We start from the raw sequence: 24,292 nt of genomic DNA, 5'->3' as shown, positions 1-24,292 counted from the left end.
CTAAGATATTGAGTTGAAGGGTAAATATGGGTAAAGGTACAAACATCACTGAACATCATGCTAAGGAATCTGGGTTCTATCTATTGACACCCTGGGAACAAAGGAGATTTTTAAGCAAGAAAAATGACAAGATCATATTGGCCTTTTAAATAATATGTGAGATGGCCTGGCACATGCCTATCATCCTAACATAAGGGAGGCTGAGGCAGGAAGATTTCAAGTTTGAGGCCAGTCCAAGACCCTGTCTCAAACTAAAAAATAAAAAGATCCGGGTAAGTAGCTCAGTGGTGGAATGGCCCTGGTTCAATCCTTGGTACTAAAAAACATAAAATAATAAAAAAATAAAAAACAGTGAGATAGAAATATAAGATGAAGACAGAGACAGATGGCAGTAGGCAATTTATTAAAAGTTGTTTTAATAGTCTCTTTTTTTAAAAAGACTGGGGGTGTAACTCACTGGCAAAGTACTTGCCTAGCATGCTCAAGGCCCTTCCCTTGATTCAATCCCCAGTACAGAAAATAAAAATATAAAAAAATAAAAAGTCTTGAATTAAAGTGGTAAAAATAATAATGAGAAAGCTAAATCTGCGGTCACCTCTAGCTTAACATGTTCCCATGCAATACTGAAATTATTCACACTTATAATGTGTTTACAAATGAATTATTAATACTATAATGTCTCTGTTCTTCTGAAAAACAACCATATCATTGAACCTTCTCCATAATCCCTGCCAAATAGAGCCTGGCATTCAAAAATGCTTGTGGAACTGAATGCAACTTAATGATAATTATAATAGCTAAAATATATTGAGCACGTAGTACATGCCAGGCTCCATTCTAAGCACTATATGAAGTAGCTCATTTAATCCTAATAAACTCTCTATGTACTACTATCCTCATCTTGCATGGGAGGAATTGAAACCAAGAAAGGTTAAACAAATGCCCAAAGTTAGCCAGTTAGGAGGTGGCAGGATTGGTATGCAAATGCAGGTAATCTCCCTCTTGATCGAAATTAATCACAAAGTAAAAGCAACAAAACCTGGCAAATGAATGGAGAATAAGAGATTATCAGTAAAAATAAATAAATAATGTCATTCATAGACTAAGAAACAAGGGGAACTGTGTTTTAGAAAAGAGGATGAGTACAGTTTTGAACATAGTAAGTTTTAAGACACCTGCAGGATATTAATGATAACCAGAAAGCAAGTAGAAAAATTATACTTGAGCTCAAGAGTGAAATTAAAACTAGAAATACAAACTCAAGAGTTATCAGCATATAGGTAATAGATGAAGCTATGAAAGCAGGTTGAGTTATCCAAGGAGATCACCAGGAGCTGAGGGTGAAATCCTAAGGAAAAACAGAATACAGGAAAGCTAAGAGGAGTCTTTGAAGAACAACACTGAAGGCAATAGAAATGGAAGGAGAAATTCAAGAAATAATTATCTAGAAATCAAGGAAATGATCTTTCAAGAACTGAAGATTGTCCATACTGTATAATTTTGTAGGAAAAAAATCAAGTAGAATGAAAATTGAAAATAGGTCGATAGTTTTATTAGTCAAGTTTTTTATAAACTTAGGAAAGTAGGTGCTTAAAGGATGAACAGGAGTCAAAAAATATTAAGGTGCACTTTCAGGAAATTCAGTGATATGGGGAAGGAAGAAAACAGGGCAAATAGCTTAACAAAACTGGGGTGGACGGGAAAGTCAAGAGAGTTTTCATGTTTTAATTTTGGATAGGAAGCTTCAAAAGAAAAAAGAAGTCTGGGGCTGGGGATGTATGCAGTTCTGTGATAGAGAACTTGCCTAGCATGCACAAGGCCCTGGGTCTGATTCCCAGTACTACGAAAACAAAAAAGAAAAGTCTGAAAAAAGTGAGAGGTTATAGATAAATAAGATACAAATAATGGACAGAAAAATAAAGCATAGGATGTCTGAGAAAAAAAGGTATTCCAATCTTTCTGAAAAAGAAAATAGTGATAAGGAATGGGTACCTTCAGGTTAATGTGAAAACAAGGAGAGAAGGAAGTTTCCATTTACCACCTTCATTTCTCTAATCTACCTTCCTTCTCTCATTGCCCAGGAAAGTGAGAGTAAGAGAAGTGAGGAGTGAGGAGATGGGAGAGACACAGAATGAATGCTCAGTCTTTCATACATGTTTCCTATAAACCACAGAACAGTCATCACACAGACTAGTAGCTAGGAGGAGCAAGAATGCATTGCAAAAAGTACTTACATATATTCCCAAGTACTTATGTTTCCAAGAAGGCATGGACTAAGGAAAATAATTTAAACAGTTAAATAAAAGAATTCTCTCCCTATTACTAGTCCTTCTGATTGTTCTCAGTCCTATGATACTGTATCATCCCTTGTTGGTCTCTTTAAATCCTGCCCATACCTTTGTAAACATAGATACTTTATTAAACTCTACTATCTTAGGCCATCTGTCACCTACAAGGGTTCTGACTGATGTAAGAATATTACTCTTTATAGAATTCTTTCTCCATGACATTTCATTTGAGGCCTGAAAACAAATGGAAACCCTAGGATAACATAAGAATAACAAAAAGTAAACTCAGAAAGTCAAGGGTTATATGTTTTCTCTCATATGTGGAAGCTCTAGAGAAGAAAAAAGGAAAAGAAAGATGGAGAGGCAGTCTCATGAAAACTAAAGAGAAATCAGTATAGTAAAGGACCAGGGGGAAGGAGGTAGGGAGGGCAAGGGGAAATATTAGGGAATGATATTGGCCATATTAGATTGTTATACCATGTGTATCTATAGATATAACAATGAATCCCACCATCATGTATAATTATAATACACCAATAAATAATAACACAAAGTAATAGGTAAAACTTGAGTTATGGAGTCCCTCAAAGTTGTGAATCTCAGTCAATCATTTTCCAGTGGTGTTACCTTAAATACTTCCCACAACTGAGCCTCAGTTTCCTCATCAATAAATTCCTGATAAAATAAATATTAATAGTTTTAAGAATTAAATAACTTATGTAGCACTTCAGGCATAAAGCACGGGCTCTGTAAATTACACATTTCTTTCCTCCTCCTCTTCTGATCTTGTTTAACCAAGAAGTCCAAAACTCTGAGAGATCTAACCTGCTCTGATGTGTCTGTACTCACCACCTCCCACTCATACTTCATTAAGCTTAAGAAGAGCCAAGTATTCAATCTCAGCAAAATAAGATCTTAACATGTCCAAAACTAAACAAAAAACTGTGTTCAGTAGTTCTGGAACTCAATTCCAAAGATTAACAAACTGTTCCTAACTTGTAACATACTTGGGATGTCCACTACTGCTCCATTTCTTAACCATAAAAGAATATTGCTCACAGACCCAAGAAAGACAGGTCCCCAGGACCTTTCCTTATAGCCTACCCAATCCCTGTTTAGAAACTGCAAAGAGAAGAACCACAGAGGAATCAGCATCTCAGAATCCAAAATCCAACATTTAATCTAGGCCCTGCTCATATACTGAAAAAATATAAAAGGTCATAGCTTGGTATTCCCAGCAAAGTTCAGATCAAGATGAGGAGGGTAGAGTCACGCCCTCTTCTGATGTCCTTTCCTCTCATAGAAAAGTCCAAAACAAGGGTAGACTCCCCTCTTTCCAGATTTACCTTCAAGTTAACTCACAGAGTAAAAGGGAAGAAGAAGCTGATCTCTCAGATTCCCAATGAGGTCCTTATCTTAAGGTCCAAAATACAACTTTACAGGTATATACAGCAAAAGTGTCAATCTCAGAACAGCAGACTCAGGAGAGGAAGTGGTTCAACTTTACTTAAGAACCTTTGCCCTGGGAGAGGCAAATAGGAGGGAGCTGGGGGCAGGGATATACCTGCAATACCTACATCAGGCAGGAAGAAACCAAAATAAGCTTCCAAGAATAGATCAGTAAAGTCCTGAAGTTTACCTTTCTCTACAAATGGTTCTTCATAGGCAAAAAAAACCCCTGATTACCAACATAAGAAGCATGAATGGGCTATTACCCTAAATACTCAAGTGGAAAGACCAGATTAAACCTCAAAAGAATATAAAAGGACAGGAGTTGGGGGACCATCCAGTAGGAGCCTACCAATCTCGAGCTCAGTTCACACATACTTCCCTGCTTTTCCATCCTTCACACAAATGGAGTATCAGGATATGGTTCAAACTCACACCTCCCCTCTCCCCAGTACCACCTCTACTTCTTACAGGGATCTTCTCATCTGACTTCAGCAGAGCCTTAAAATCATGAAGTGCACCTCTATCACATAGTGATTTCAGTTTATAAGATGGAATCCTCATATCACACATGGTTATCTCTACCACTGTTACCTGAGGTTGACCAAGATGTCAAAGAGGAGTTTAAACCAATCCTAAAGAATAAGGAAAGTTTACTGGGTAGAGAAGAATAGGCATGAATAGAAGAAGCAGACACTGCAAAGATTTCAAAGATCAAAGAAGTAATGTGTTCATTAGAGAACTATGAACAAACAATTTCATTCAAGCTAGAACACAAAGTAGGGAGTGGCAGAAGATGAAGCTGGAGAAGTAAAATAAGGCCAAATGAGGCCACATTAAGAATTTGGATGTTGTCCACAGGACACAGCCAAAGTTTGTAAGCAGAGGAGTTCTGTGATCAGATTTGCATTCTAGGGATGGACTAGGAAAAAGCAAGTTTTAAGGCACCTAAAAAAAAAATCATAAAAGAAATGAGGAGGACCTAAACTAAGGCCATATTAAAGCCACGGTAATGGAGATAAAGAGAAAAAAGATAATAGAGAAGAAAATGTATTAGGATTTTAGTGACTGGATTCAGGGGATAAAGGTAGAAAAAATGAAAGATGATGAAGTCTTTGCCTGAAGTGAGATATATGGTTACAACAGCAGGTTTTCAGGGCATAGACATAAGTTCTGTTTTAGACACGTTAATTTTGAGACACCTGTGGAGATAAATAGATCACTGGGTCCGTATGTTTGGAACACAGTGAGAGACAAACTAGACACAGAGAAGTAATCACCTTATTATGATATATTTTTATATTTTCACATTCTCTAAATTGAAACTATTTTTCATGTGTCTGAGAACTCCTTGAGATTTCATAGGACCATTATTCATTCTGTTATCCCATAAAATGTAAGCAACAGGAGGGCAGTCAATATGCTCAAGAAGTATTTGCTAAATGCATAAATTAATGAATATGTGAAGAATGAGTTTGTTCTCCCAGCATTTAACAGAGTGCCTGGCACATAGCAGATACAAACTAAATAGCTACATACAGCACCCCAAACATTTCTACTTCTACATCATTATCCTCATCTGTTTCGTCTTTCAGACATACTACTCAACTATATGCTATATCAAAATCTTTTATAATTTATGCACTACTGTTTCAATGAACAGTTCAGTATAGCATACAATAAGCTTACCATAAAGTACAACTCTTAAGAATCCTCTGATATCTGATATCTATCATTGTCATGTTATCCAAGTGCGTATCTATTACTATATCATTGACAAAATATTAAACATAACCTTCAACTCTATACCCTCAAAGTCTCTTTAATCTATTTGTAAACAATTATAAATCTTAAAAAAAAACTTTATCAGTACTAGATTCTCTGCCCCAAATCACTTTTATTTTTACAATTCTTTACAATTTTTATTCTTTTTTTACTCTCACTCTGAAACCAAGTTCTGAATCCAGTTTTGCCTCTTTATCCCTCTGTGACTTCTAGCTTCTGAATGTGATCCTTCATTTATAAGAATTCTTTCCTTTGCCTACAGCAAAAGGTATCAATGTAAATGCAGTAAAATTTGAAATTTCTATGTAAAGCATGTTTTTATTTTATAGCATGTTTTTATTTTATATAGATGAAAATATGAATGCTGTTCAGATGTCAGAAGTTAAACAGAATTACTGTATACGTTGTGTGCTTCCTCAACCTAACAACGGTTACCATCACACTTTAAATGTCAGGATTTTGAGAACCAGTAGAAATAAATTTTTAAAAAATACAGTTGTTGCTTTTTATTTGGGGAAATAGGACCTTTTTTAAAAAACCTCACCATCTACTGTCACCATTATTTCATAGGTGAAAGAGCACCTTAACACCAAAAGAGTAGGAATTACAATATCAGAATAAATTTACTTTATGAAAAACTCACTATGCTTTCTCTCCTTCTACTTTGTGATAGTTGAAAACTATCATGGACTAAGTGACTGGCCCAATGTTTAGGAACACTACTCTAAAACCTATATTACACATATAGATCCTATAGAGTTCTGGCTGTATGGACAGGCTGCCAAGGGTTCCACCAGTATGAAGTCCTGTATGGCCTTCAGAGAAAAGCAATGAAAATACACTACAGATAGAAGAGTTGGTTCTAAAGCCAAGACTCTGGAACAGAATGGGGACTGAGGCTGTTCTAATTCTCAGGGAATGATCTGAATAGGACATGTCTGTTTAAGATTAGAGAATCAAGACATCTTCAACTCATGGCAGACCACCAGCAGAGAGGAAAATTCAGTGTTCTGAAAGTGTCCATTATCACTGAATGACAAACCAACTTTCCAAAATTTTCATGTGTATCTGGGTTGTTGGGGAAAAGGAAATATTAATAAAGTGATGTCAATTAAAAGATGTAGCAGGAGGAATTAATTGTAAAGGAATAAGAAAGCTTCTGGGGATGGTAGAAATATTTAGTATCTTCAAAATGGTTTGGTAAACATGTATGTTTGACAAAACTCATCAAATGTACATTTTAAATATGAACAGTTGATTGTACATAAATTTACCTCAATAAAGTAATTTTTTAAGTTTAATTCCAAGAAAAGGAGAGAAAGGCTATCCTATTTGGGAGTCTAAGTGTAACCACAAGTGATACCATGTGACTCCCATGGAAGTAGAATTAGCAACTCAAAGTGGTCATTCCAATATAGGTGACAACCATAGGTGAAGAGTGACAGTGGAGTAAGGTTGCCCAGAAACAGGCAGAGAGAAAAACAAAAAAACTTCATGAAAGGGTCCACCTTTAAGTCTGTAATCCAAATGAAGAACTTGAGGGAACTGGGGCTCCAATGATTGCTCTGCTGGTGACTGAGACTCAGAAATCACTTTCATCATCATAGTTACTATTGCCCTTGACGCCTTTTTCCCCGCTCCAAACCCATGGGAGTAGGGGACACAAGTGCATAACACTTCCACCCAAGCCGTTCTACTCACTTAATCTAAAACTATTGCTTTCACTGGACATGACGATCCATCCAAGAAGGCCACAGAACCAACCACCTCACACCTTTTTCCATGTCTCACCGCCTTCTTTCCCTCCTCTCTTGTCCTGCCTTCAGCTCCCTGGTCAATTCACCGCCACCCCTAAGGCTCCCGCCTTCGCCCTTTACTCTCCCGCCCCTCACACAGGCCTTAGCGACTTACTCTGGTCCCAGGACTGTCCCTCCCCCTTGCCCTCAGCAGACCCAGTCTCTCAGTAAATCGTGTTCACGAGTTCCTTCAACTTGTCCCTTCATAAAACACCCCCTCTTCTCATATAACCAGCCTCTTACTCGTCCGCTGATCCCTAGTTTCTCACCCTGCTACCCTGCCTTCCCACTCATTAGCCCCTCACCACCTGCCAACCCCTAGCCCTGTCTCCTCACAACCAAATTCGGTGCCATCATTCCCCAGTCCCTCATTCCCTCACGTGACTTTCTGGGCCCTCCGGTCCGCGAATACTGTTCACTCACAGAACGCGGACCCTGGCCAGGCCCTGTCGTCGCGGCGGTACTAGGTGAGTTCAGGCCGCCGCCATCGTTCCTCAGGCGCATCAGCCGCGCCGCGCCCCGCCCCGCGCCACACGCAGCCCGCGCCCCCGCGCACCACACGTAACCGCCCAGCGACGCACAACTGGGCAATGGCGTGCCAGCTCATTGGCTAGGTCCGGCCAAAAACGGAGCGTTGACGCTTGTTTCCTGGCAACGGTCGAACGCAGGGGCGGAGAAACAGACGGCGGTCGGAGGAAAGAGTGCCGCTTCTCGTCCAGGTCCCACCCCGTAGCACGGTAAAACCCCGCCCCTCAGAAGAACGCCAGCGTATCATAGGGGCAGACCTCTGGGGAGGTGGAGGCACGCAGGATGCAGGCGGAGCCTGGGAAGGAAAGGTCGAACCAGAGGGCAGAAGGCAGGACCTAAGGAGGGACACGACTTTCAGAGGCCGGGAAAAGACCAGCAAGGCGGGACTTAGGAGAGGAATGGGACTGGAAAAGACTAGGACAAAAGGGGCGTGGCCACGAATACTGGGCGGTGCGTAGAGTGAAGAGTGGGCGTGGAAGGGCGTGACTAGTCCTAAATGATAGGCCTTGGGGAGGAGTTAGTAGGTGGGCAGGACCTGTGGAAAAGCGGACCCTTGGAGAATGCTGACTGCAAAAAAACTAGTTCATTTTTGCTGTAGAATACCCTGCAATTACCCCTCCCTGTCGCCCACAACACCTAGGCACTGTGTTGCTTGGTGACCCTTTGGGAACTGTTTCAGTCAAAGGAACACGAAATAAGTGCCTACATGTCAGGCTGGATTCCAGATTGATTGATTAGAACAGGTCTTTGCCCTCCAGGACCTAAGATCCTTAACCAAACACAAACTATATATATAGCACACTAGTGAGGAAAGTGCTATATTTGAAGAAACATCAAGAGCACTTATCGTGACTTGGGTATAAAGGATGGGCGGAAGAAAGAGTGAAGGGGCTCAGGGAAGACTTCACGTAGAAGATACTGTCTGAGCTAGTCTTGGGAAACAAGCTAGAGTAATTAAAGAAATGGAAGTTTCAAATCAGGTCTGTAGTTTAAAATATTGTGCCAGTGTTGATTGTCTGGTTTTGATCATTTTTTTATAGTTCTATAAGACTATAACGAGGGAAAGGTGGATAGATTTAACAACTTTCTGTATTATTTTTGCAACTTTTCTAAAGAAATCTGAAATTAGTTCAAAATTAAAGGTCTTTAAAAAGAAAAAGAAAGAGAGAGAGAGAAAGAAAGAAAAAGAAAGAAAGAAAGAAAGAAAGAAAGAAAGAAAGAAAGAAAGAAAGAAAGAGAGATGTTTCAGTCCAAAGGACCAGCATATACCCAGGCAAGGCAGAATAGATAAGCGGAGGGTGCTCTGAGAACTGCAATCAGTACAGTGTGTCCAGAGCCTAGGGAACATGCAGAGGAAAAGTTAGATGAGGCTAAAGACAGGGACAGAAGTCAAGTATAGGAGAGTTTTACAGGCCCTGTTAGAAATTTAGATTTTATCCTTGGGACAATAGAGAGTTGAACACAGTTTTATATATGGTCAGATTAATAGTAAGGGAACTTTTGTAAAAGGTCAGTCAAGAGCTGATAAGAAAAAAAAAAAAAAAAAGACCTGATAAGGCCCAAAGTAGTGTGATAAGAATGCAGAGAGGTAGACATGCAGACATTAGAAGAGGTTGATGAGGGGGCTGGGGTTGTAGCTCAGTGGGAGAGCACTTGCCTGGCACATATAAGGCATGCAAATAATTAATAAATAAATAAATACACAAAATATAAATAAATAAATAAAGGTATGTCCATCTACAACTAAAAAGAGTTGTTTCTTTTTTTAAAGAAAGATAAGCTTGATGATTAGGTATATCTGAAAGGAAAGTAAGAGGAAGGATTAAATACTGATAGTTCATATAAATTCAAAACCAGGTAAAACTAAGATAAAAATCCTGATTTTATAAGTCAGGGTAAACAGCCTTGGAAAAACATTGATTAAAAGTGAATAGACTGTGGCTCCTGAGATCTGTTTCTTGATCTAAGTGCTAATTACACAGTTGTGTTCATGTTATCAAACTATATTCTTAAAAAAATGTGCACTTTTCTATATGTTTGTTTGTTGTGGTTACTATGCTGGGCAATATACCACCCCAAACTTAGTGTCAGAAAACAGTAGCCATTTTCCTGGGCTGGAACAAATCAAGGCTAAACTCAACTGGCACTATCAAGTAGAGCTTCTCACAATGTGGTGGTTCGTTTCAAAGAAAGATATTTGTTGAGAGGAAGCTACCAGACAACAAGCATTTCAAGAGAACCAGAAAGCAGCAGCATGACTTTTTTAAATCTAACCTCAGAAGTTACACAACATCTCTCTTGCTAGTACCCTTGGTTGAAATAATCACCAGGGAACATTGTGAAAGAATTTGTGACTACTTTTTAACTGCCATTGAACAATGTATAATAATAATAATAATAATAATAATAATAATAATAATTACTGTCCTAGATCTATGACTTAAAGGACAAAGAGACAGGGATTACAGGAAAAAGAGTAGATGGGCAAAGATAATGAACACAGTTATGGACACAATGGGTTGAAGGACTGTGGGATATCCCAGTGAGGACATCCAGTAAGTAGTTACATAAATAACTGAAACTTAGGGAGAATTTTTGTTTGTTTTTGTTTTATTATAGTGGGGATTAATAAAGGCGCTTTAACATTGAGCTACATCTCCCTGCCCCCTTTTTTAAGATAGGGTCTTGCAGCCAGGTGCAATAGCTCACTCCTGTAATCCCAGTGGCTTGGGTAACTGAGGCAAGAGGATCTTGAGTTCAAAACCAGCCTCAGCAACTTAGTGAGATCCTAAGCAACTCAATAAAACCTGTCTCTAAATAAAATACAAAAAAGGGCTGGGGATGTGACTCAGTGGTAAGTGCCCCTGGGTTTAATCCCCGGTACAAAAAAAAAAAAAAGATAGGGTCTTGCTAAGTTGCTGGCTTCAAACTAGCAACCCTCCTGCCTCAGCCTCCCAAGTCACTGGATTACAGGCATGTCCACCATGCCTGGTACAGGGAAAATTCTTGAGAGTCATTAGATGTCAAAGGAAATTCTGCGGGTAACCAAGATCAACCTGAAAGGGTCAGGAGAATAGAAAGAAAGCTCTCGAACACCAATTTAGAAGAGATGGGCAGAGAAGCTTATGAAAGAGATTAAGAAGTAAACAGAAAAACAAATTATTGGGGCTGGGGAGTTAGCTCAGTCAGTAGAGTGCTTGCCTTGTAAGCACAAGGCCCTGGGTTTGATCCCCAGCACCCAAAAAAAAAAAAAAAGAAAAACAAATTATTTTATCACAAAAGCCATGGGAGGAAGGGATTTCAAAAAATAAATTGGGAACAAAATCACAAATCTGACCCTGGTTACTTATTGCCTTTGGGTAAAATTCAAGCTTTGTAACATGTCTGATAAAACTCCCTTAGTTGCCTCTTCACTTGGCCTCTTCTCTCTCCATTATCCCCATAGGTCCTCTTTTAAAGCTAAAAAATAAAAATACCAGACTGATATTCTCCTAGTCACTATGATTTTGATGTTTCTATCCCTTTGCACACTTTACTCTGCCTTGGTGCTTTTCACTGTCCCAGCTCTATACCTAACTCCTATTCATCCTACAGAACCCAACTCAATTAGGAACTTTCCTATGTACAATAACATCTTTCTGTGTAACCACTTAATTAAGAACTTATCAGTACCCTGGATATGACTGTCCCTATGTAATTACCTGATGTGTACTTACCTGTATACCTATTTCCCCTAGCAGACTGTGAGCTTTCTAGAGGGCAGAGAGTGTGTCCCGTTCACTTTTTTTTTTTTAATCCCCAATACTTAACACAGTATTCATCTGACACATAGCAGGAGTTCTGATCATGACTTGTTGACTGAGAAAGATGATAGTACTGAAAGGGACATCAGGTTAAGGGAGAATTAATAGGGTTGTTATTTTGGAATGTAGAAATTTAAGCATGTTCACAGACAGAGAAAAGTTGAAAGAGGTTAAGGATCCAGAAAACACATGAAATAGCTAGTAGCATCAGGCACTGGAGATACTAGGAAAGGAATAGGGGAAAGGGCCCCATAAGATGGTCCCCATCACACTATCCAGCAGGAAGAAGATTAAGTAGATGTGGCAGTAGATAAGGGTACAGATAATAAAAACGAGCTCACATCTGATGTGAGAGGCATCTCTGTCCCTGGAGACTAGTATAGCACCTGACACAGATGAGTCACTCAGCAAATAGTTGTTAAATAAATAAACAGTGAGACCCAAGCAGAGAATTTGAACAAGGTAAAATGGTGTATGAACCTACAATAAAACCCAGGTCTCCTGACCTAGAGGGGCCCCTATGTAGTTCAGCCTGAGGTTAAGAGAGAAGAGAAGGAAGAAATAAGATCTAGGATTCCTTCTGAGGCACACCCTACTCCATCTTCTCCAGGGACCTCATTAAAGGTGTTTAGCTGGGCAGGTGTAAGCCCAGGCCCTGGGAGACAGGGCGGGTCGCTGGAGCTATACTGCCTCCACCCCTTTGGTAACTGTTAGCCCTGGTTGTGTTGCTAAGAGCAGAAGTCACAGCTGGAGCCCAAGGGCAGCCTCTTCCAAACAGTGAGACACTAGCCCCCTCCTCCCCAAGTCACCTACAGGCAGAGAGGTCCTGGATATTGCACAGGCCAGCACCAGGCCACAGAACCATGAGCCAAGACAGCAAAGTGAGGACTACAGAATCCAGCCCTCCTGCCCCATCCAAAACCAGGTGAGGAGTCCTAGTCCTTTATGTCACATCTATCCACCTGACTCCAAAGGATCCTCATTCCGCTTGGTCACAACCATCGAATGTCTGGTGAACACATTAGGTAGGATTTCTCTTTTTGCCCACAGGAAGAAGCTACCTGTCTTGGATCCATCTGGGGATTACTACTACTGGTGGCTGAATACCATGGTCTGCCCTGTAATGTATAACCTCATCATCATCATATGCAGGTTTGGCAGGGGTGCTAAAAGAAGGGCCTTAAGTAGGGATGAAGGACAGCAGTGGGTATTTGGGCAGGGCCCAAAGTAGAAGCCGCACCCATTGCAGGGCCCAAGGCCTGCAGAGTAGTACTGAGGGGCCTGAGTTGAACCGCCTTACACACAGCTTGGCCTTTAAACCAATCTCCTCTCCTCCCACTCCCACCACCTTTCAGAGCCTGCTTTCCTGACTTACAACATGGTTACCTGTTGGCCTGGTTTGTGCTGGACTACACAAGTGACCTCCTGTACCTTCTGGACATCATAGTGCGATTCCACACGGGTCGGTGAAACCCTAGAACTTGATCCTTCATTTCTTGTTCCCTTCCTAAAGAAAGACTCTTATATCAACAAGAGCAGGGCCCCCTTCGTGATAGCACTTTGACATGTGTCTCTCTGTACCTGACAACATCGCCTTGCTCACTCCAGAAACCCTGGATTGGGTTATGCCCACCTCCACTCTGTCCCTGTGTTTGTGTCCCTGGCCTGCCCACCCTCACCTGCGGTTGATCCCAACACATCCCTCCCTTCCCTCTCCTAGGATTCTTAGAACAGGGTATCCTGGTGGTGGACAAAGGGAGAATCGCCAGTCGCTATGTCCGTACCTGGAGCTTCCTGTTGGACCTGGCTTCGCTCCTCCCCACGGATGCCCTCTACTTGCAGTTGGGCCCACACACGCCCACGCTGAGGCTGAACCGCTTTCTTCGTGTGCCTCGCCTCTTTGAGGCTTTCGACCGCACAGAGACCCGCACAGCTTACCCAAACGCCTTTCGTATCGCCAAGCTGATGCTTTACATTTTTGTTGTCATCCATTGGAACAGCTGCTTATACTTTGCCCTGTCCCAGTACCTGGGTTTTGGGCGTGACGCATGGGTGTACCCCGACCCAGCGCGGCCTGGCTTTGAGCGCCTGCGGCGCCAGTACCTTTACAGCTTTTACTTCTCCACGCTGATCCTGACAACCGTGGGCGATACACCGCTGCCAGCCAGGGAGGAGGAGTACCTCTTCATGGTGGGCGATTTCCTGCTGGCTGTCATGGGTTTTGCCACCATCATGGGTAGCATGAGCTCTGTCATCTACAACATGAACACTGCAGATGCGGCTTTCTACCCAGATCACGCGCTAGTGAAGAAGTACATGAAGCTGCAGCGTGTCAACCGCCGGCTGGAGCGGCGAGTTATAGATTGGTGAGAATGCCAGTAGAGAGAGAGGTGTGGAGGCAGAACCTGAGGGTGGGGGGCACTGCATCTGATTGTCCAGGGTGGGGAGAGGATCTAAATGTGGCACTCATTAGTAAGTCTGCTGGAGAACTTGGAAAGGAGTGTCCCCCACTGAAGGAATCTAACCTGGGGGAAGAAGGTGGGTAAGAGACTAATAGAGAAACTCATGCAAAAGGAAGGACAACATGGTGACCGGGGAATGGGAGCTGCCACTGTCTGTCAGGGCTCAGAAGGCTCTATAAAGAGTGAGTGGAGAAGGGAAATACCATCCCCACCAATGATGATGGAATATATCCAGGTAAGTCATACTGTGTTCTGAACAAAAATAAGTGTCACAAAATTGGAGAGTCAGAGAGATGGTTCTCCAAGAAGATGGGAGCTTGGTGACTGAATCAACTATCAGTGGAGGAGGTACTAACCAGTGATTATGGGTGGGATGGAGCCTGACAGAAAGTAAACAGTATGGTATTCACTGTCAAGTGGTGGAGGCTTCCGTGCCTTGGCTGAGGTCAAAGATGCCAAAACATGTCTGAAACCAAGAAAGGAGATTAGCTAACTCTCAGGTTCTTCCATGACCCCTGTGAGGCCTCAGTGTGATTGAGATCTTGGCTGATCTGAGCCCTAATGGAAGGGGTAGAGGCAGGCTGGTAAAGAAATGGTACTACCCCTTCTCCCAGGTACCAGCACCTGCAGATTAACAAGAAGATGACCAATGAGGTAGCCATCTTACAGCACCTGCCTGAGAGGCTGCGAGCAGAAGTGGCTGTGTCCGTACACCTGTCTACTCTAAGCCGGGTACAGATCTTCCAGAACTGTGAGGCCAGCCTGCTGGAGGAGCTTGTGCTGAAGCTGCAACCCCAGACTTACTCACCAGGCGAATATGTATGCCGCAAGGGGGACATTGGTCGAGAGATGTATATCATCCGAGAGGGTCAACTGGCTGTGGTGGCAGATGATGGTGTCACACAGTATGCTGTGCTTGGTGCAGGGCTCTACTTTGGGGAGATCAGTATCATCAACATCAAAGGTGGGTACCCCAGCAATTTTGCCAGGGACAGAGTAAGGAAAGAGAATTGGATAGCAGAATTCTGTGCTGGCACAAGATGGTACTTTGGGGCACATAGATGAAGGAAACCTCACCCCTTCCTGAGTCACTACAGGGCATCTGTTCACTGGGAAGAAGCTGAGCCAAGGTCATTTAGCAGGGTGGGTCCTTAGAAGAGAGAGTAAGCATACTTTGTGGGTATTGACTGAGGCACTAACAGAGCAGTGAAAAATGATGGAGGTAATAGTAATAATGACATTTATCTCATGCTTACTACATCCCCTGCTGTAAGTGTTTCTCATGAATCAATTCAAATTCTCACATATTGTACTTCATAATCTAATTGAGCTATCTTACTGTTTGTAGTAGCTGTTAATAAAATATCTTGAATCTTAAAAAAAAAGCCAAAATAAATAAATAAATATCCCTAACCCCCCCAAAAAAAAAACTCATACAGCTGTATAAGGTAGGAACTAGTCTTATTCTCATTTTAAAGATAAGGAAATTGAAGCTTAGAGAAGTTTGGCAACTTGCTCATCCCTCTACTCTTGCTCCTCCTCCTGGTTAGATTGCTCTCCTCCCACTCGCTTCCCTATTCCCCCAGTCACCTCCTACCCGGTGCAGTCATTCCTTCCTCCAGGCTTCCCTATATTCCCTGCCTCACAACCTGACACGGGCTCTTTGCCTGTCTTCCCATGGTACCTAATGCATATGTCTACCCTGCACCAACCATTCTGTTATGTAACTATCCCATTAAGTCTGTCTCTTCTAGACCATGAATTATTTGAGACACATCACTGATACCCACCCAGCACAGGGCCTGGTCCCTAGTACATTACTGAATGAAAGAATTATGCAGAAAAAGAGGTTCTGAAGCACAAATGTGGAGGGGGGAATCCTAGCTCAGGGGTGAAATGCCACCTCCCCACATTCCTGCTAACTATCCTCCCATCTATCTGCCCATGGGCCACAGGGAACATGTCTGGAAACCGTCGTACAGCCAACATTAAGAGCCTAGGTTATTCAGACCTGTTCTGCCTCAGCAAGGAAGACCTGCGGGAGGTGTTGAGTGAGTATCCACAAGCCCAGGCTGTCATGGAGGAGAAGGGTCGTGAGATCCTGCTCAAAATGAACAAGTTGGATGTAAATGCTGAGGCAGCTGAGATTGCCCTACAGGAGGCCACAGAGTCCAGGCTAAGAGGCCTTGACCAACAGCTTGATGATCTACAGACCAAGTTTGCTCGCCTACTGGCTGAGCTGGAGTCCAGTGCACTCAAGATTGCTTACCGTATCGAACGGCTGGAGTGGCAGACCAGAGAGTGGCCAATGCCTGAAGACCTGGCTGAGGCTGATGATGAGGGTGAGCCTGGGGAAGGAACTTCCAAGGATGGAAGGGGAAGAGCCAGCCAGGAGAGACCCCCAGGAACAGAATGATTCCATCTCTGTCCCCAGGATACCCACCTTCAAGTGAATCCAGAATTGTAGGAAAGCCTGCCTGCAGAAACTCTGTCATCTTGTTTGCTAGGTCACAGAGATGGGAGTGAATTGGTTTGTAGATGCCCAGCTAGAGATGTGGGGGTATAACACACTTTCATTCCCTCACTCACCAGCACATGCGCGCGCACACACACACACACACACACGCTGGCCCAGTACTGTGTATTCCATAGAATATGCTGTAGACTTCCTATTCTCAGAGCACATGCTTTTTCACAAGCATAGATACAACTTACATCACAGCATATATACACAGTCGTGTACCCCCTAAACATCTGCTACAGTCATACATCAATAGACACATAGATAACTGCTCACAGGTGCGCACATTGCTTGTGAAAACACAAAAGTACACCCAGAACCTTCTTGGTCCAAGAGGTCCTCTGAATGCTCCCCATATGGGAGGTTTGCAAGTGTACGCTGCAAATTGCACTTCAATAAAGTATTTGCCTCCTCATAAGCATTTATGGGACTAGAAAGAAAAGACAAAGCCAGTGGTGGGCCAGAATGAATTCGTCTGAATTCTGAGTCACAGGGGTAAGGAGCACAGATGTGTAGTAGCTGGTAGGTTAGGTTCAAAAAAGTTGGGGTACTTAAAAAATAGTGTACTGAGGTAAGGGAAAGTCATGCATGACATTGCTTGAAGTGTACATATCCTTTCATAGATATATTCACATCACATGCTGGTCTTTGCATCCCACATCACAGTGTATGTCCTCAACTTTATGAACTCTGAGGGGTTTGATCTAGTTTAGTGAGCCAGACCTTCTGGAATCTGCAGCCAGGGCTTCCCTGCATTCGGGGTTGTTACAAATGGGAAATAGTTCCCAGTACCTGTACCTGGCTCTTCCCTACCCAACCAGTTGTTGGAGCTGACCTTGGTGCTGTCAGAAATCCAACCCTCCTACATTGCATGATATTCACAAATATAGGATACAGCGAAGAGACTAGGTGGAGTGAAATATCATAGAGACAATTAGAGATGAGTATGTTGGGAGTTTTGGAGTAACTTTGGTGTGCTTCGAAGGAGGGCTGCTAGTTTGGGGCTGGGAAGGCATTGAGTCTACAGAGAAGTCTATCAGTTCTGAATCATATTCACCCTGAGTCACCACTTCAGCTCCTCCAGAATATGGTGGGGCTTCAGGTCTGAGCTTTGCCAGGTGATATATTAAAACAAACCTGGGGCTTAACTTCTAGGTATAACTGAGTGGTAAATTTCTACTATCATGAGAGATTATGAGGGTCATAGCCCTTCAAATCATTTAAAAATATGTAGATATTTTGTGATTTCTTCTTCATAAAATAATAAGATTCATAAGCCTGGCACTAGGTCTGTCCTGTTCATCTCTGTATTCCCAAGGCCCAAACCGTACCTGGCATATAGAGACACAAATATTTGCTAATCAGAGAGTTGAAGCACATAGAGGTCAAAATTGTAAGAAAGTATGTGTCAATTTCTCAGGAGGTTTCACTTTTTTCCCACATTTTTAAAAATCATTTATTTTTAAATTTTTTACAGATTGCATTTTGATTCATTGTTTTATTGGTACATTATAGTTGTACATAATGATGGAATTTGTTGTCACATATTCGTACATGTACAAAATATAACAATGTTATTTGACCAGTATTACTCTCCAGCACTTTGCCCTCCCTCCCCTTACTTCCACCCCCTGATCCCTTTCCTCTACTAATCTCCTTTCTATTTTCTTGAGATTCTTTCCCCTGTTTTAGTCAGCTTTTTCACTTCTGTGAAAAAGACCTTACGAGAGAAATTTTAAGGAGGAAAAGTTTATTTGGGGGGCTCAAGGTTTCAGAGGTCTTAGTCCATAGATGGCTGGCTCCATTGCTCTGGACCTGAGATGAAGCAGAACATCTTGGTGGAAGAGTGTGGTGGAGGAAAGCAGGTCAGGACATGACCACCAAGAAGCAGAGAGAGAGCTCTGCTCAACAAGAACAAAATATGTACCCAAAGGCATACCCCCAGTGACCCACCTCCTCCAGCCACACCGTACCTGCCTACTGTTCCTACCCAGTTGATACCTATCAGGAGATTAATGTACTGATTAGGTTAAGATTTTCATAACCCAACTTTCTTGTATTATTTCCACACATGAGCTTTTGGGAGACTTCTAATGTCTAAACCATGACCCCCTCCATCTTTCCTTTTTTCTTCTCTAGCTTCCACATATGAGAGAAAATATATGATCCTTGACCTTCTCTCAGGAGGTTTTTATACCATCTCTGTCCTCAAATCATGCTGAAGTAGAGTGGGTAGGTATATAGTAAAGACCATATCAGTGGTATCTGATGGATTTAGGGAATTGAAAGGAAGCTTTTTGTTGACACCACACAATGTGCAGGCTCTGTTAGAACAAGTGATCACTGCCACCCCATAGAATCCTGGTCTCCAGCATCAATAGGGGTAATAACTGACTACCTGGCATAATCTGGATGCAGAAGCAAAATTCCTCCAAGGTCAGATACATGTTTGGCTCTGAGGCTGCTGTTCCTAATGAGGGGATCAGTTTCCCGTTTCTTTTCTTTTTTTTTCTTTTTCGGTATCCAGGATTGAACCCAGGATGCTTAACCACTGAATCACATCCCCAGGTTTTTTTTTAGTTTTTATTCTGAGACAGGATCTCACCAAGTTGCTGAAACTGGTCTCAAATTAGTGATCCTCTTGCCTTAGCCTCCCAAGTTTCTGGGACTACAAGTATACACCACCACACATGGAAGATCAGATTCTTCACTGTGCCTAAGGACATCTTAAATATCAGTAATTCCATACTGGGGCCCTCTAGTTAAGGAACAATTTCTGTCACTGTGTTGAAGACAATATTTTGACAAAAAAATAAATCAAGCTGGGTAGAGTGCATGCAATTTATGTTCCTGAAATAAAAAATAATAAATATTTTTTAGTCTAGAGAATGTTAGTGTGTATCAAGCACTAGGCTAAGTATACTTATACATGTAGCAAGAAATTTTATTGAAATAGTCATTTTGGATTTTGTACATTTTATACCTCCACCTATCAAGAAGTTACCTAAATCTTTGTATTCCCTAAATTTGGTTTTTGTATGGGAATGTCCAAAACAGAAATTGTCAGAAACTCTGCCTTAGATTGTTTTATGACCAGGGATCCTGGGTTTTTACAAACAATTCACTTAGAGGTAAATTGTTGACTGCAAGGGGTTAGAGTTGAAGAAATAGAAGCTTCTGGACCTAAATAGGGAAGCTTCTCCAAGACTAAGAAAAGAAATGGGGGTCAGGTTTGGTGGCACACACCTGAAATCCCACCATTCTGAAGGCTGAGGCAGGAGGATCCAAGTTTGAGCTCAGGCTCAGTAAATTTGGAACCCTGTCTCAAAATAAAAATTAAAAGCACTGGTGATATAGCTCATTGGTAGAGAACCCCTACATTCAATTTCCAATACTGCAAAAAAAGAAGAAGGAGGAGGAGGAGGAGGAGAAAAGCAGAAAAGAAATGGGATTCTTAGAGATTATATTAGGCTTTTTTTTTTCTGTTGTAACATATTGCCACAAATTTAACAACTTAAAACAGCACCCATTTATCCTGCCATTCTGAGTCAGAAAACCAGGCTCAGCTCATAGCCTTCCAAGACTGAAATCAAGGTGTCAGCTGGGTTGAGCCCTTAACTGGAGGCTCTGGGGAACAATCTTCTTCCAAACTCATTCAGACAGTTGGCAGAATTCACATCTCTTTGATTGTAGGACTGAGCTCTCTGTGTCCTTGATACAAGTCCCCTTCATCTTCAAGGCAACAAAGGTACATTAAATCTTTCTCATTTTTTTCACTTCTCCTTCTACTACAAGTTGAGAAAGATCTTCAGGGCTCATCTGATTAGATTAGATCTACCTGAATAAGCCAAGACAATTTCCCTATTACAAGGTCAGCTGATTATTAACCTTAATTACATTGGCAAAATTCCATTTGCCATATTCACAAGAATAACACCAGAAAGCAAAGGTAATAGGAGCCAAAATTGTGTATCACAGTGTCTCTGGGGAGGAAAGCAGCCTGGAACCCATTTCCACAAAGCACCCAGAATACTAATAACACTAAGAGTTAAGATTGGAAACTGAAGAATGGTCACTATACCAGAGGTCCCATAGAGGTATGCAGGCTTGAACAAGGCACATATCAGCATAATCAGCATGGTCTAAAGACCAGAGACCCTGTCCCAGATATCCTGTCTAACATAAAACACCCAGAAATGTTTCTAAGACTATAACTAGGAAAAGAGAGACCAGAAAGAATGCCACAAAACACAACTGAGATCAAATCCCCCATAAGGTAGGTGGTTAAAAGCATAAATGCAAATTGTCTGATTTAGAGAATCAAGTAAATGTATAGTATTTTTATAACTGTCATTGAATCATTCCAAACTGCTATACATACATTATCTCATTTTGTCATTATAACAATATCAGTAAGTTTAAGTTATTATTATGTTCATTTTTACCAATCAGGAAGCAGAGGTTCATAAAGCAACTAAAAATACTAGATTTGATTTGTTGAGAAGTTGCTTTATGCTAGGTCCTAAGCCAAGTGCATTGTCTCAATTAATCCTTACAACTATTTGAGAAATATGCCACTATCATCTCATTCTGAAGCTCTGGAATTAGGTTACCTAATATCACATGGAATGAAACCCAGGACTGTCATAATTTTTCTCATGGGGAGATAAAGGGACTTCCTGAGCTAGACAAGCTGCTTGCTTCCTGGGGAATGACAGTTGTAGGCAGTAACTGTGGTAACCATGAGAGAATGAGTTACCAAAAGGAAAGCTTGTGAATCCCTAACAAATCTGCCCAATGTGCTGAAGTGTGGTATCAGGACTGCAGCCCAAAACAAGGGACCACCTGCTGCTCTGGAGGAGAGATGCCAATAGCCAGGCCTGCACACATGCAGTTGTCAGAGGAGGCAGGAGTTTTTGGAGTCACTGCTAGATTTCTACAGGGCTGTCAAGACTGTGCAAGGGCCCTCCTGCTGAGAGCAAACTGCTTTTTGTTTAGCTCTTCTGCTTCCCACAGGGTCTCAGGCCTCACCCACTTCTCTCCTTAAGTTATTACTGTGGGATCCCTCAGCCTGGCTAAGATTTGGAACATACACCCCTCTCTACAGGGTTCCCAGTTAGCTTCTCCCCAACAAAAGCTTCTTCAGCTCAACCCAACACACCTTTTTCTTTGTTTGGCTGTTAATCTCAGAAGACAGATGGAAATAAAGTATCAAGCTTGGGAGAAAATCAGATTCATAGGGCCAGGGGTCATTCGGCTGGAGAAAGATCTAGTGCAAGCACTAGGAGTCAGGAGCAGGAGGCAAGGTGGGTGGATTCTGTCTGGAGGCTAGAATCAGGGATGTATGATCAAGTTGGATTAGAGCTGGAAACAGAGTCACGGCCCAAATCAGGGCAAGTGTTAAGTTGACCTTAAAGTACAAAGTATGAGAAAGAGCATGTATTTGGAACCAATCGGAGTTGGGTTTGGGTTCTGAAACATCACTGTCTCAAGAACTCTCAGCCTCTTCTATAAAATCTTTCAGGATTGTTAATAGGAAATGCAATAGCATTGAAATGTAAATGAGATAATGAATGTAAACTGCCTACCAGTTTCTGGAAGATAGTGATTTCTAAATAATGAATAGCAGTTATGATGTTATTTGTGTCCCTCTGATAGTGATTTTGCTTTGAAGGTTCTGGGGTATGGTTGTCCTGCTCTGCTTGGGTCAAGACTCCAGGGGCTTCTGGGCTATGCTGACGATGCCAGGCTTGGCCAGCAGAGGGCGCAAGGCACTCCTTCCTGCCCCTCCTTCCAACTGCCTCCCAGACCTCAGAATTGCATTGCTTTTGAAAACCTGGGAGAATTACCCAGGGAGAAATGAAATCTTTGTGACAAGGAATGATGTTAGGAAATCGTGATCTCAATCGGTCTGTGAAAACCCTTCTTCACACTTTTTACACAAGGACTAAAACATATCAGTGGTGATGCTAAGAAACATTACTGAAGAGATTGTGCCCAAATCAGAGTCTAAAGCAGCTCTGTTGAGAGTAGCACCACTGACGGCTAGGAACATTCAAGACTACCCTCCTCACAGAATGAAAATTCCCTGTACTTTTCACCCCCAAATTGCACAAATCCTTTCCTGTCACTGCCTTTCCACTTTCCGTACCTTAGCCTGCTGACTTAAGTCTTTACCTTCATCAACAGATCGATCCTACAGGGCCCCAGAGACTAGTAACTTGGGGCATTTGTGGAAGCCCTCTTTCTGAATGACCTTCCTTTGGCTCTTCTAGCCCTCAAGTGATGCCCCGACTGGGCAGATGCAGACTTCTCTTAGCCTACCTATGAAGGCCTATGTGGAAAGCAAAGTATGAACATCTAGCCAGAGCCAGCCTCTGGATATGTGCCTCTGCTATCTCCTAGCACAAGCCCAGGGACACAGAAGGCCAGTCCTGTCCCTGGTTTCTTTCTTCTACGCAACATCCCTTCCTGCTCTGGCTCCAACCACCTGCTTTCTCAGCCTGCTCCCTCCTTGTTTATTCCAAGAGAAGAGCCTCCTGCGTGGGCAGGGGTTGCGTAGGCAGAAAGTCAGCACAGAAGCATATCTGCACATCATAGAATTGCAGTGAAGAGAAGGCCTTGAAAGGTATGGAAGAGGCAACCTAATCAGACACCGAGAGAGGAGGTAAGCAAAGGGGGAAGGGGCAAGCAGGCACCCCAAGGACTAAACTATGATTGGTTTCTCTCCTAGCACTGAATCCGAGCTGCTTGAGTGTTAGAGCCAGGGTGCTGGAGGAAGAGCATATGACATGACTCCAGGTATCCTGGACCTGCAAAACTACTTGGAATAAGTAGTACCTAATAAAACAGGTTATCTTGCAGTGTGTTAGGCACTATAGTCTCCTTTCTTTGGCTGTTTCTCCTGAACACTTACTGAAGCATTAAGTGTTCCCCTCTTATCTCAGTTGTGTTATAGAATATTGGAAGAAGGATCTTGTACTCATATTTGAGCACAGGTGGCTGAAATTTCCCCAAAGGAAAGATAAACTGTTCTAGAGTAAAGCAAGGTGGTCCAAAATCCTCCTCCAAAGAGCAAAGCAAAACAAAAGAAAACAAAAAAAGAGCAAATAACATTGACAGGTTAAAACTTGAGTTAAAGACATCTTCACTCAGGACTGACCCTGACCCTTCTTCAGCATGTCTTGCAATTGTTTCCTGTGACTGTCCATATTGACTTTGCATTTCCCTCCTTGCTCAGATTTAAAACTTCCCTGTTCCTGGAGCTGAGCAATCCCATTCTCTCCATATGCTGGATTACTCTTGGCATAGATGAAATTTCCTAATGTTGAGATATGAGTGGCTACCCTCTTAGCACTACATTTTTATCCCCTCTCTTCCTTCTTCTGCTCATGGTATCTCCCCCTTCTCCACTGTAACTATTCCTCCTCCTCCTCCTTCTTTTGCTGGCCCTCTTCATAAACTATCTTCATGAAATCATTCTAACCCACCATCTCCTGGCTTTCACTTCCCATTACCCATTGGCAATTAGAGAATATGAGCAAGTTCCAAAGATGATGAATCATATTGCACAAACAAGAAAATAGAAAGCAATTCAAGGTTCTTGAAGTCAAGCATGAACATTCAGCTGGAGCTAGAATCTCTGTGTGAGAAAAATAGA

At 42.1% G+C, this 24,292-nt stretch overlaps 2 protein-coding genes across 5 annotated transcripts in view; one reads left to right on the top strand and one right to left on the bottom strand.

Annotated features, from left to right (window-relative positions):
• The window catches only part of Fhip1b (FHF complex subunit HOOK interacting protein 1B), a 33,557-nt gene extending 25,681 nt beyond the window's left edge, over positions 1-7,876 (bottom strand). For all 4 annotated transcript variants that reach the window (XM_047516608.1, XM_047516612.1, XM_047516609.1 and 1 more), the window contains exon 1: positions 7,742-7,876. The gene's annotated coding sequence lies outside the window, so the exon portion shown is untranslated. The remainder of the gene's footprint in view (positions 1-7,741) is intronic.
• Positions 27-18,148, top strand: Cnga4 (cyclic nucleotide gated channel subunit alpha 4). The gene is made up of 8 exons (XM_047517940.1): positions 27-30; positions 7,744-7,879; positions 7,933-8,055; positions 12,700-12,801; positions 13,005-13,111; positions 13,370-14,015; positions 14,726-15,075; positions 16,067-18,148. Exons 1-8 carry the CDS (start codon positions 27-29, stop codon positions 16,525-16,527), a joined length of 1,929 nt encoding a protein of 642 aa, XP_047373896.1. The 3' UTR covers positions 16,528-18,148.
• The last annotated feature ends 6,144 nt before the right edge of the window (positions 18,149-24,292 follow it).

Source organism: Sciurus carolinensis, chromosome 11, assembly GCF_902686445.1.
Source record: "Sciurus carolinensis chromosome 11, mSciCar1.2, whole genome shotgun sequence".
Classification (NCBI taxonomy): Eukaryota; Metazoa; Chordata; class Mammalia; order Rodentia; family Sciuridae; genus Sciurus; species Sciurus carolinensis.
Note: the sequence above shows the minus strand (reverse complement) of the source record. Positions and strands in the feature narration are given on the sequence as shown.